A 14,311-nucleotide genomic window follows, 5' to 3' on the forward strand; every position below is an offset into this window, starting at 1 on the left:
ATCCACCAGCCACGCCCTGGAAACCCTATGGGGCAGTTCTACTCTGTCCTATAGGGTCGCTATGAGTTGGAATCAACTCGACGGCAATGAGTTTGGAGTTTTGTCTGAAAACCAGACTGCTGAATACTGAGAGATAAGGTTTCTCATCAGGAAAATTGCATTTCAAATGACCACCTTGTGTGTTTACAGGGAAGTTACTAATACAGCATAATGAGGTGCCCACCCTCCCCCTCCTCTCTGGATAAGATATATTTTCCTAAAACGTAAAATTAATGATTTGCAGTGTAGCAAACAGTACTGTTACAGGGACTAGGTAAACTCCCAAAAGCAATCTGGAGTGACAGTTCATTCATTATTCATTTAATGACTTTTCATCGAATGTGTAAAGTATTGATTCTACCCTCAGGGAAGTTAGCGAAAATTTAAGAATTTGATAGACACACAAACACATATATATACACAAATTCATATTCACACACATTAAAATAAAACAAAGAAAGTTATAAGAACCATAAGAGTTAAAATACTGTGGTCATTCAAAGAAGGGAGAAAATACTTCAGGAAAAGTTCTAATTGAGGAGGTAACATTTGAGCCATGTCCCAAAGGGTAGCTAATTAGTGTATCATTCCAAAATGTGTGAATGTGTGTGTTTATAAAATCTGGGTCAAGTTTGAATATACAGAGATTGTAGAAAGGATGCTCTAAACAAGGTCAAAGTCCAGAGAGGATGAGCTGTGTAAAAACAGCAGTGGTTTAATTTTGCTGGACTGTACCATGCGTGAGATTGGAAAAGTAAGTTGGAACCATATCATGGAGGAGCTATAATTCTTAGCTATGAAAATTTGTACTATATTTTATAAGTGTATGGAGAGCCACTACAGGTTTTAGAATGAGGAAATAATGTGATCAGAGCTTATTTGGGAAGATTAACACTCAAAAACAATAATGCTGAGGCTGCTGCTGCAGTTATATTAAATAATGTGTGTGAAGAACCCAGCAGAACACCTGATACATAGTAGTTCGTAAGTCATGTAGGCAGATATATCATAGTGGTTAAGAGCATGGACTCTGGTGCCAATCTGCCTGCTTTTGAAAACCAGCTCTGCCGCTTAATAGCTGTGTGGTCTTGTACACATTTCTTAACCTCTCCATACTGCAGTTTCTCCAACTGTAAAATAGGATTAACAATACCTATTTTATAAATTGTTTTGAGGGTTAAATGAGCTAATACATGTAAAGTGCTTGGAACAGTGCTCTGTTTTGAATAAAGTACTCAATAGATGTTATCGTTACCATTATTATTCATGGGAGTGGGTAGAATTTGAGCTAACCTTTAAGGAATGGATGTGATATAGAGGACTTTCAGGCACTAGGAAGAATATGACAAAAAGTATACTTGGAAGAAAATGTGAGGTGAGTGAGGTGAACAATGGAGAGTTCAGTTTGCCTACAGAATAATAGGGGCTAAGGGGTTATTGAAAAATTAGATTAGAAAGGTATTCCTTAGTCAGATCATGGAGGACTTTGAATCACAGACTAAAAATTTTAAGCTCTATCTAAAGACAAAAAACCCGGTAGAGCGGTATTCCTGGTCTTTGAGAAAGGAGGTGGCTTGATCAAAACCATCCTTAAGGAAAACTAATTTGATGGTAGTGTGTGTGATGGAGAGGGAAGAGATTTGAGGCAGAGAACCTAACTGGGAGGTTGTTGGTGTAATCCACAAAAGAGGTCATGAGGGCTAGATTAAGGTAGTAAGAGTGGATAGGAGGGAATGGGAGAGAGACTGGAGAAAGACTGGTAATGGAAGGGGAGCAGGGAAAGGGAGGGATCCCACAGGGCTTTATAGTTTGGAACTTGGGTGACTGAAAGGATGAGGGTGTCATTAGCAGAAACAGGAAAGAGAGGAGATAAGATGACAGTTCAGCATAGTCAAATGGAGTAAATCCCAGCTGACTTCTTTGCAGAAGTTGACAAACTGATCCTAAAATTCGTATGGAAATTCGAGGGACCCAGAATACCAAAATAATCTTGAAAAAGAACAAAGTTGGAGGACTAATACTTCCCAATTTCAAAGCCTACAACAAAGCTATAGTAATCAGAGATAGACTTATAGATCAGTTGAATAGAATTGAGAGTCCAGACATAAAGCCTCATATTTATGATCAATTGATTTTACACAAAAAGTGCCAAGATAACTCAATAGGAAAAGAATAGCCTTTTCAACAAATGGTGCTGAGCCGACTGGATATCGACATGCAAAAGCATGAAGTTGGACCCTACCTCACACCATATACAAAAATTAAGTCAAAATAGATCAAAGACCTAAATATAAGAGCTAAAATTATAATTTATAAAATTATAAAAACATAGGCATAATCTTTGTGACCTTAGATTAAGCAATTGTCTCTTAGATATGATGCCAAAAGCACAAGCAACTTTATCAAAATTTAAAATGTTTGTGCTACAATGGACCCTATCAAGTAAGTAAAAAAGATAAACCACAGAATGGAAGTAAATATTTGCAAATCATGTATCTGATAAATGTCTTTTGTCTAGGATATATAAAGAACTCTTACAACTCAATAATAAAAAGAAAAATAATGCAATTAAAAAAATGGACAAAGGAATAGAAATTTCTCCAAAGAAGATATACAAATGGTCTAAGGTACATGAACAGGCACACAACATCATTAGTCATCATGAAAATGCAAATCAAAACTACAATGATATACCACCTCACACCCACTGTTGTTGTTAGTATGTGCTGTGGAGTCGATTCCTACTCATAGCAATGCTATAGGACAGAGTAGAACTGCCCCATAGGGTTTCCAAGGCTGTAATCTTTACTGGAGCAGGCTACCACACCTTTTTCCCATGGTGCAGCTGGTTGGTTAGAACTGCTGACCTTTCAGTTAGCAACCGAACACTTAACCACCACACCACCAGGGCTCCTTCAATCATGAATACAATAAAAAAAAACACCAAGCCCGTTGCCATCGAGTCCATTGGGACTCATAGCAGGACCACCAAGGCTCCTGTCGTGAACAGACAATAAAATATGGCATATCCATACAATGGGCTACTATCCAGTCATAAAAAGGAATGAAGTACTGATACATGCTGCAACATGGGTGAACCGTGAAAAGATTATGCTAAGTGAAAAAAGCTAGTCACAGGAGCCACATATTATATGATTCTATTTATATGAAATGTCCAGAAAAGGCAAGCCCGTAGAGACAAAGTAGATCAGTGGTTGTCAGGAGCTGAGTAGTAGGGGCGATAGATATGGAGAGTAATTGCTAATGCGCACGGCATTTCATTTGGGAGTGATGAAAGTGTCATAAAACTGATTGTGATGATGGTTGCACAAATCTGTGAGTATACTAAAGGCCATTGAATTGTACACTTCAAATGGGTGAAATGTATGGTATGTGAATGATATATCAATTAAGCTGGTTTTGTTTAAAATTTTATTTTTTCTGGGTTTTTTGTTTGTTTTGTTTTTATCTTAGCCATCCTAGTGGAAGTGAAATGGTATGTCATTGTGGTTTTGATGGCTAATGTTGAAGAGCATGGAAACCCTGGTGGCATAGTGGTTAAGTGCTACGGCTGCTAACCAAGAGGTCAGCAGTTCAAATCCACCAGGCACTCCTTGGAAACTCTATGGGGCAGTTCTACTCTGTCCTATAGAGTCGCTATGAGTCAGAATCAACTTGACGGCAGTGGATTTGGTTTTTTGGGTTTTGGTAGCCATTTGAATGTCTTCTGTGGTGAAATGTCTTCAAATCCTTTACCCATTTTATGATTAGGTTACTTGTCTTTCTATTGTTAAATTGTGAAGTTTTAGATATATTTCGGTTCTTAGATTCTTATATATGGTTTGTGAAGATATTCTCCTGGTCCGTAGCTTGTCTTTTCACTTCTTTGTTAAAGTCTTTTGATGAATAAAAGTTTTTAATTTGTATGAAGTCCCATTTATTTATTTTGTCTTTTCTGTTTGTGCTTTTGTTATTACATTAGATAATCTATTGTTAAAAGCTAGGCCTGACAGACTTGCCTCTGCACTTTCTTCCAAGAATTTTATGGTTTTAGTTTGCATGTTTAGGTCCTTAATCCATTTTGAATTTGTTTTTGTCTGCTGTGTGAGGCATGAATCCTCTGGATTAGCAGCCGAGCTCTTAGCCATTGCACTGCAGGGCTCTATCGTATGTTTTAAATCAGGAAGTTTGGATCCTCCTACTTTGTTCTTCTCTTTTAACATTGCTGTTTTTTTTTTTTTTTTTTTTTAGCTATTTGGGGCCTCTTGCCATGCCATATAAAGTTGAGGATTAGTCTTTCCATTTCTGTAAAGAAAGATGTTAGAATTTTGATAGAATTGCATTGAATCTGTTGATCAGTTTGGGTGATATTGACATCTTAACAATATTAAATCTCCCAATCCATGAGCATGGAACATCTTTCCATTTCTTTAAGCCTTCTTTAATCTCTTCCAGCAGTGTTTTATAGTTTTCATTATATAAGTCCTTCACGTCCCTAGTTAAATTTATCCCTAGATATTTTGTTCTCTTAGATGCTATTGTAAATGGAATTATTTCCCTAACTTCCCTTTCAGATTTCTCATTGCTGGTGTATCGAAACCCAACGGACTTTTTGTTGTTGTTGATGACCTTGTACCCTGAAACTTTGCTAAATTCCTCCATTGGCTCTAGAAGCTTTCTTGCAGATTCTTTTGGGATTTTCTATATATAAGATCATATCGCCAGCGAATAGAGATAATTTTACTTCTTCTTTTCCAATCTGGATACAGTGTATTTCTTTTCTTGTCTTACTGCTCTGGCTAGAACTTCTCATACACTATTGAATAGAAGCGTTGAGAGTGGACACCATTGTCTTATTCCCAATTTCAAGGAGAAAGCTCTCAGTCTTTCTCCATGAAGTATAATATTGGCTGTTGGCTTTTCATTGCCCTGAATCATAGTGAGGAATCACCCTTCTTTTCCAATCTTCTTGAGAGCTTTCATCAAGAAAGGGGGTTGAATTTTATCAAATGCTTTTTCTGCATCCTTAGAGATGCTCATGTGGTTCTTTTTCTTTGTTCTATTGATGTGATGTATTATGTAGATTGGTTTTCTAATGTTGAACTATCCCTGCATTCCTGGAATAAATCCCACTTGGTCATGGTGTATGACTCTTTTAATATGCTGTCAGATTCTGTTTGCTAGTTATTTCATTGGGGATTTTTCATCTATATTCATAAAAGATATGGACCCTTAGTTTTCTTGTGGTGTCTCTGTCTGGTTTTGGTATCAGGGATATGTTTACTTCATAGACTGAATTAAGGAGTATTCCTTTCCTTTCTATCTTTTGGAAGAGTTTTAACAGTTTCGGTGTCAGTACTTCTCTAAATATTTCGTAGAATTCTTCAGTGAAGCCATCAGGTCTAGGATTTTATTTATTTATTTATTTTGTTGTTGGGAGGTTTTTGATTACTGACTCAATCTGTTCACTTGTTATGGGTATGTTGAGACTTTCTATTTCCTCTTGAGTCAGTTTGGGTAGATTGTGTACTTCTAAAATTTACCCATTGCATCTAGGTTATCCAGTTTGTTGCTGTACGGTTGTTCATAATATTCTGTCTCAATTAAGCTGTGTTTTTTTTTTTTTAAGTTTTTAAGTTTTCTTTTTAATAAGCCATAGTCTTTGATGATGAATTGTAGATTTTTTGAGTAGGATCAACTGCCAGGTTCTTCTGAGAAGTTGAAAAAGATAACCAAAAAGAAGATTTTTGGACATGGTGACCCAGAGGTCTCTATACCTCCAGAAGGGCAGTAAGATCAGAAACCAGATTGCAATAAGTTTAGTAGTATGTGTAATTTGCCAGGAAGTGGATAAGTTTGGCAGTGCTGAGAAGGAGAGGGAGAGGTGGGCAATTTATAACCTAAAGGAACTAAGTCAGTAGGAAGGCAGAGACTTAAAATGTAAGAGAGAGAGCTCATTGGTGGTACTTGGTCCTTAAAGCAACAGGAAAGAGGGTTTAGGGCCCAGGTAGAGAAATTAGCCTCAAGGAAGTGAAGGAATATGAGGGAAGACATTTCCAGGTAGAGAAAAGGGAACAGGATATGTACTCATGATACATTAGCTTCAACTAACTCAGTTAAGTATGGGGCAGAAAAAGTTTGATCTGGAAAGATACATACCAAAATATTCATCAGCAGTTACCTTTGGTGAGGGGGTGAAAACGGAGCAAGGGAAATTTTTCACTATTATTTGATAAACTTTTATATTTGATTTTTTCATTAAGAATGTACTCTTATCATATTTGTATTTTTTAAGTATCAGACCAGTTGGAAGTGAAGCGAAGGATTGTCAAGCTGCAGAGAGGGAGTGGCACATACTAATCACTCAATAAATGTTTATGGAGTTTGTTTAATTGGAGTTGTAAGCATAAACTTTAGTGGAAGCAATTAGTTTTGATTTCTCAGTTTTCTCCAGCAGTGTTTAATACCCCAAGAACAGAAGCAGAAAAATCTGAGAGTATAGTTTATCCAGGTGTTTAAGGACTGGTAAGACAAAAAAAAAAATTTTTTTTTTGAAGACAAAAAGGACAAAGATGTGAGGGAATTAAGGGTGCTAGTAAGAGTTTTTGAAATGACTAACTATATTTTCCAAAATGAGTAGTGAACAGAGTGAAGTCAAAAGATAGGCTGGTGGACTTTGAAAATAAGAAAAAGACTAGGGAACAGGAGTTATAATGAGAATAAACAGCAAGATCAATTAGAGAGGTAGAAGGATAGAAAATTGTAGACAGAAATAGTCATTCAGATTTCAAGGTTGTCAAAGTGAAGCATCCTGTACTTTTTTTATCAGGCCCTGTCTTAATTTCTTAGTGCTGCTGTAACAGAAATACTATAGGTGAGTGGCTTTAACAAACAGAAATTTACTTTCTCACAGTTCAGGAGGCTAGAAGTTGGAATTCAGGGTGCCAGCTCTAGGGGAAGGCTTTCCCTCTCTGTCAGCTCTGGGGGAAAATCCTTGTCTCAGCTTCTCTAACATTCCTCTTGGTGTTCCTTGGAAATCTCCAGGTGATATCTATATTTTCCCCATTCAGTCTTGCTTGCTTCTGTGTGTTATCTGCTTCTTTTATGTCTCAAAAGTGATTGGCTTAAGACGCACCCTACACTGATATGGCCTCATTAGCATAACAAAGAGAACCCTATTCCCAGATGGGATTACATCCACACGTATCAAACCAAACCAAACCCATTGCCTTCGAGTCCATTCCAACTCATAGCAACCCTATAGGACAGCGTGGAACTGCCCCCATGTGGTTTCCAAGGAGCATCTGGTAGATTTGAACTGCCAACCTTTTGGTTAGCAGCCGTAGCTCTTAGCCACTACACCACCAGGGCCGGGTTAGGATTTACAACACATATTTTGAGGGGACGCAATTCAATCCATAACAGGCCCTGAAATGTGGCCCTCCTTAGGAATAACTAAAGTGGAGTGAGGTGGACATTACTGTTTAAAAAGTGAAGAAGCTGTGATGTCTAAGAATCAGAAAGGTTAGAGGGTGGATATTAAGTCTCTTTTGTCCCAAACAGTAAACCCGTTGCCCAACCTAATGTCTGGTACATAGCAGGCGTTCAATTAACATTTGTTGAATTAATGAATAAATAGTATAGCACTTACCATAGTTGTTTTCCTGTCTCCCTCCCCTACTGAACCATAAGCGCCTCGGCTCTTATTTTTTTCTGCACCTCTAGCACATCACATAGGGAATAAATGTTGTTGTTGTTAGATGCTGTTGAGTCGGTTCCAACTCACAGCAACCCTATGTACAACAGAACGAAACACTGCCCAGTCCTGCACCATCTTCGCAATCATTACTGTTTGAGCCCATTGATACAGTCCCTGTATCAATCCATCTCTTTGAGGGTTTTCCCCTTTTTCGCTCACTCTCTACTTTACCAAGCATGGTGTCCTTCCCCAGGAACTGATCCCTTCTGATAAAATGTCTAAAGTAAGTCAGACGAAGTCTCACCATGCTCACTTCCAAGGAGCATCCTGGCTGTACTTCTTCCAAGACAGATCTGTTCATTCTTCTGACAGTCCACAGTAAATTCAGTATTCTTCACCGGCACCTTAATTCAAAGGCATCAGTTCTTCAATCTTGCTATTCATTGTCTAGCTTTTGTATGCATATGAGGTGATTGGGTTAGGCACACCTTAGTTCCTCAAGATGACATCTTAGCTTTTTAACACTCTAAAAAGGTCTTTTGCAGCAAATTTGCCTAATGCAATACATCGTTTGATTTCTTGACTGCTGCTTCCATGAGCGTTGATTGTGGATCCAAGTAAAATGAAATCGTTGACAACTTCAATATTTTCTCCATTTATCATAATGTTGCTTACTGGTACAATTGTGAGGATTTTTGTTTTCTTTATGCTGAGATGTAATCCATCCTGAAGGAATAAATAGTGGGTGCATAAGTCAGGGTTTGAGTGAGTGAGTGAATGAGAGAATGAGTAAGTATTGAACTACAAAGAATGATAACAAGAAAAGAGAGAGACAGGAAAATTGTGGACCAAGGAAGGTGAAAGGTTACACTGTATTTCTGTAAGTAAGAACTTTAATAAAATATGACATGGGGTCACCATTAGCCAGAATTGACTTCATAACAACCAGCAATAACAACAACATAAGCAAATGAAGGTCCCAGGGTGGCACAAACAGTTTGTGCTCAACTACTAACCCAACCAGCAGCACCATGGAAGAAAGACCTGGTAATCTGCTTCTATAAAGATTACCCATTGCCATTGATTGAGTCAATTCCAACTCATAGCGACCCAATAAAGATTACAGCCAAGAAAACCTTATGGAGCAGTTCTTCTCTGTACCACATGTGGTCGCTATGAGTCAGAATTGACTCAAAGGCAACGGTTATAAACAAATGACATTGACTACCAAAGAGGAGAGATTGATGAGAGACAGGGAAGAATAAGTGGTTTTGGAGTAGCAACAGGAAAGTGAGTATTCCAATTCCTCATCCCACCTCCTGTGAATTTTGAAGGAATGGGCATAGTACATTTTCTCCTTTGACTGCTTCCCCCCAACTCTGTCACCTAGTCCTCTCAAGTTTTTCCAAATTTGCCTTACCTTGTATCTTAGTCAAGTTTCTCTAGAAAAACTACTGCATGTATTCTCTCTACATCTGTATATCTAAATATAGAGAAAGAGGTTGACTTACCTCAAAGAATTGACTCACACGATTGTGGGGGGCTGGCAAGTCCAAAATCTGTAGGTCAGGTGGCAGACTGGAGACTTATACAGGCTACAGTCCCAAGATCCATAGGTCAGTGACAGAAAGAGTGCAGAGTGAAGAGAAAGCAAGAGTTCAGCCAAAATACTTATTGTCTGGAGGCAGAATACACCCTAAGGAAATTCCCTTTTCAACTGACTGATTGGTTCCACTACTTTAGATTACATTTTGGAAGGTGATTACATTACATTGCACTGCACTGCACTACACTGAGTTACGTTACATTATATCACATTACACACATCACGTCACATTACATTACGGAACAGCAGCTAGACTAATGTTTGGCCAAATCACTGGAAACCTATTCAAGCTGATACATAAAATTAACCATTACACCTTGCTTCCTTTTGCCCTTATGTCTAGAATGGCTTAATACCCTTTTTGCTAACCCCTTTGCCTCCAAATTCTTCACTTTAACCCTATAAGCAACAGCAAAAGTCAAAGTTTCTAATCATTACTTTTCAACAACACCAGTACATATCTCATCCGTGCCAGTGGCTCCCATTTGATTGTCAAATCAAATGAAAACTTCCAGTCTTGAATTTAATAATGTCCACCATTTATTCCTCTGTAACATGTTTTCATTTCTAGTAACTTTGAAGTTTTACAGTCTGTACACAATACCCTACCTTTTTCCCAAAGCTTCTAATTACCTTCTTCTCTACCTGTCTAAGGAGCCCTAGTAGCACAGTGGTTAAGTGCATGACTGCTAACCAAAAGGTCAGTGGTTCAAATCCACCAACTGCTGTGTGGGAGAAAGATGTGGCAGTCTGCTTCCATTAAGATTATAACCGTGGAAACCCTACAGGGCAGTTCTACCTTGCTATGTAGGGTCACTATGAGTCAGAATCAACTCAATAGCAATGGATGGATGGATGAACTATCTGTCCAAGAGCCCTCTTCATCAAAACTCCCTGAGGACTCAGTTTTCCTATGTAGCTATAATTAAAACAACTGTTCCACAAATACCTGCCTTCCTTCATCCTTTTCTCTCTCCTAAATATCGAACACTCATGAATGTTTTATATTATATATATATACATATGCTCTTCTTATACAGGTAGTCCCTGACTTACAATGCATTTGAGTTAAACAAACTGCACTTACCACCATCTGGTTTGTGTGTGTGTGCGCGCGCATCTTATTGCTAGTAATATGTACTATGTAAATGTTGTGCAGAGCATAATTTGCTGATATTATCATTCTCAGATGTTCAAAGATCAGATTTATAAAGACACTGATAGTAAAAGTCAATAATAATGAAAACTAAAAAAAAAAAAAGAGGTATTTGACTGGCGACAGTCTCCAGAACGAAACCCCATCATAAATCGTCATATGTCAATATGTATTGTCCTATCAATTCCACGGTGAAATATCTCTCAAGTCCATCTCATCCTCCCCATCCTTGCTGCCATTGCTGGTTCAGGCCCTCAACATTTCTGGTCTGGCTGGTTGCAAAAGCCTCCTGATCAACCTCCCTGTCTCCTTCAGTGTGTCCTACACTATAGCCAGAGTATCTTTTAAAATGTAAATCTAATCATGACCTCCCACACACACACATATAACGTTGGAGGAGCTTCATACCCTTTAAACAAAAATCCAAACTCCTTAGCCTGCCTGGCATATATGTCCCTTTGTGACCTAACTCCTGTTTATTTCTGGAGCTTCACCTCCCACCACTCCTGTTTAAGCCTTCTTGCTTTTACATGTGCTATTCCTTTTCTGAACCGAGTTCCCTACAAATACCCCCCCATAGCCACCTGCTCCTTGCTTCCAACTCCCCTACATCTATCCCACATACCTGTAAACTCCTAATCTTTTTATTTTGAAATAATTATAGATTTTTTGAAAGAGTTATAGATTTATTGCAAATAAATCTACACTGCATTGCAAATCTACATATATGTTTCAAAGAAATGTATAGTGAGGTCCTGCACACCCTTTCTCCAGCCTCCCCCAATGCTAACATCTTGCACAACTATAGTACAATATCAAAACCAAGAAAGCAACATTGTACAATCCTTGGAGCTTTTTCAGATTTAACCAGTTATACATGTGCATGCACGTTTCCTTGGGATACCATAACAAATTACCACACGATGGGTGGCTTTAAACAACATTTATTCTCTCACCGTTCTGGGGGCCAGAAGTTCAAAATCAAGGTGTCATCAGGGCCACGCTCCTTTTAAAGGCTCTAGGGAAGAATCTTTCCTTGCCTCTTCTGAGCTTCTGGTGGTTCCCAGCAATCCTTGGCATTCCTTGGCTTGCAGCTCCATCACTCCAGTCTCTGCCTCCATGTTCACATGACCTTCTTCTTTGTGTTTCCGTGTGTCTTCTCTTATAAGGACACTAGTCACTGGATTTAGGGCCCACTCTAATCCAGTAATGATCTCATCTTAACAACTTTACATCTGCAAAGACCCTATTTCCAAATAAAGTCACATTATAAGGTTTCAGGTGGGCATGAATTTTGGGGGACACTATTCAACCCACTGCAGTAGCTGTATGCCATTTTGCCACATGTGTAGCCTTGCATAACCACCACCACAATCAAGACATGTAACTGTATCATCGCCACAAGTCTCCCTATGCTACCCCATTTATAGCCATGCACATCCCTAACCCCTGGCAACCACTAATCTGTTACCCATCTCTATATGTTATTTCACAAAAGCTACATAAATGGAATCATGCAGTATACATTATATATTCTTTTGAGGTTGACTTTCACTCAACATAATTTCCTTGAGGTTCATCCAAATTGTTGCTTTTTATCAGTAGTCCATTCATTTTTATTGCTGAGTAGTATTTCTCGGTATGAATGTACCACAGTTTGTTTAACAATTCACCTGCTGAAGGACATTTGGATATTTTCCAATTTTTGGACTATTACAAACAAAGCTGCTATGAACATTCATGTACAAATTCCTATGCTAAAATAAGCCTTTGTTTCCCTGTAATAAATGCCCAAGAGTGCAACTGGATCACATGGCAAACCCATTTTTAGTTGTGGCAGGAACTGCCAAACTATTTTCCAGAAAGGGCTGTACAATTTTACATTCCTACCAGCAATGTATGCGTGATCTAGTTTATCCACATCCTTACCTGCATTTTAACATTATCACTATTTTTCATTTTAGCCAGTTTGATAGGTATGTAACAATTCTCATTGCAGTTCTCATCTTTTAAGATCTAAGTCAAGAGTTCCCTCTGTGGAGCCTTTCCTAACATCCTCTGGAAAAGTTGTTTACTCCTTCCTCTGTGTCATCTCTGATAGTTCATTTACTGTTGTATTTTAATTATTTATTTAGATTGGTTCTTTCCCTCTATTCTGAGCTACATGAAGATAGGGGCTGTGCTGTATTCATATTTGTTCCTGCAGCATCTGGTACAGTTACATGCTGGGCACCAGTCAGCACTCAGTAAATGTGTGCTAAGAGAGGGAAAGAATGAATTTTAGAAGTTAATCTTGCTTACTTCCCCCCCCCCGCCCACTTTCACCATTAAGCTATAAACCTTTTAGAACAGAGACCATGCCTTCCTCTGTGTACCCCAGCAGCAGCTCGTAGGGTGCTCTGTACATGTAGATGCTCAATGAAGGCTGGCTAACTATTCAGATGGCTTATCTTCCCCCTGCACCCAGGAGATAAGCACATGAAAGGGAGTATAGATGTGAATATCCCTATGTTAAGGATCATATGCCATAATTTTTGTAACATTCTATTAATCTCCAAAATCACTAAATAGTTGTCTCTGTATAGATGAGAAATGAAAACATAACAGCCCTTTGATTCAAAGAACACATCTGTGGTCTGAGCACCTTTCAATAGTTTCAATGCCCTGGTTACATACGAATTTGGGAGAACAGCTTTTCATGTCCCTGAATTCCTTTTGCCTTTCAGAAGGATCTGGGATCTTTCTGTCTTTTCTGAACTGCTGTAATTTGACATGTTGAATATGAGCACGTCATTAACCCCAACATTTTTTATCACTTTTTGACTCTGTATTTTCTCAACTCTGAAGTATGTTAATTTGCACTTGTTTATATGTTTCTGTAAGAGTTACTCAGGCCCTTGAGGACTGGTACGCGTTTTGTCTGGAAAGTAGATCGTAAGCCCCTTGAGAGCAGGGACCTTATAACTCCTAGGAATTCATTCTGGATATTTTCAGTGCTCAATTAATTATAATATTGGAAACCTTACTAAGGTCATCTGCCACGCTGACATCTTCCTTTTTGTCTATAAAGCTTTATTGCAAAAAGCAGCTAGCTCGACTTGATATCATTGAATGATTCTACCCAAAATTACACTCAACATTACCCAGTACAATTTATTCTTTAGGGTGCTTTCAGATTCATACTTCTGGATCCATTGTTACAGTTCCCTTCGCTAAAATACCTGGTTACATGTGAATTTGAGAGGACAGCATCTCATATCCTTGGATTCCTTTTGTGCAATAAAAAGTAAGCCGATAACATCTATACTTTTCACCCGCAGGCCCCATTGATAACTAGGTGATAAACTCCAAGTACACTTGCAATCTTAAGTTACCAGAAATAATCTTTAATTCTGTATGTCTTGTTTTCCCAAGTTGTAAAATAGAGGAAATGTGTACACTATATCCCAAGACTATTCAATTAAATTAATACAAATATTTAAAGCAAATCTGAGTTCTAAAGCAGAAGGGCAGATTTGTTCCTTGTAGAGGATGGAGATGGGGGAAGTTTTGTTTTTTTCTTAAGTGAGGTTTATTAAGCTATAATTTGCATACACTCTGATTCACCCTTTTTAAATGGACAGTTTGATAAGTTTTGACAGGTTGTCATTAAGAGCTTGGCTGTTAACCAAACGGTCGGCAGTTAGAACCCACCAGCCACTCCACAAGAGAAAAAGATGTGACAGTCTGCTTCCGTAAAGATTTACAGCCTTGGAAACCCTATGGGGCAAATCTACTCTGTCCTATTGGGTTGCTATGAGTAGGAAATGAC

At 38.3% G+C, this 14,311-nt stretch overlaps 1 protein-coding gene across 4 annotated transcripts in view; it reads left to right on the forward strand.

Annotated features, from left to right (window-relative positions):
• HDAC8 (histone deacetylase 8) overlaps window positions 1-14,311 on the forward strand; it is a 307,774-nt gene that overhangs the window by 145,127 nt on the left and 148,336 nt on the right. The window contains exon 8 of one of the 4 annotated variants that reach the window (XM_049873310.1): window positions 13,665-13,786. The exons of the other annotated variants lie outside the window; for them this stretch is intronic. Coding sequence (XP_049729267.1) covers window positions 13,665-13,716 — 52 coding nt within the window. The 3' untranslated portion in view covers window positions 13,717-13,786. Of the gene's footprint in view, window positions 1-13,664; window positions 13,787-14,311 lie in introns of those variants that run through there. 4 annotated transcript variants of the gene reach the window in all.

The sequence above is a fragment of the Elephas maximus genome, chromosome X (genome assembly GCF_024166365.1).
Source record: "Elephas maximus indicus isolate mEleMax1 chromosome X, mEleMax1 primary haplotype, whole genome shotgun sequence".
Lineage (NCBI taxonomy): Eukaryota > Metazoa > Chordata > Mammalia > Proboscidea > Elephantidae > Elephas > Elephas maximus.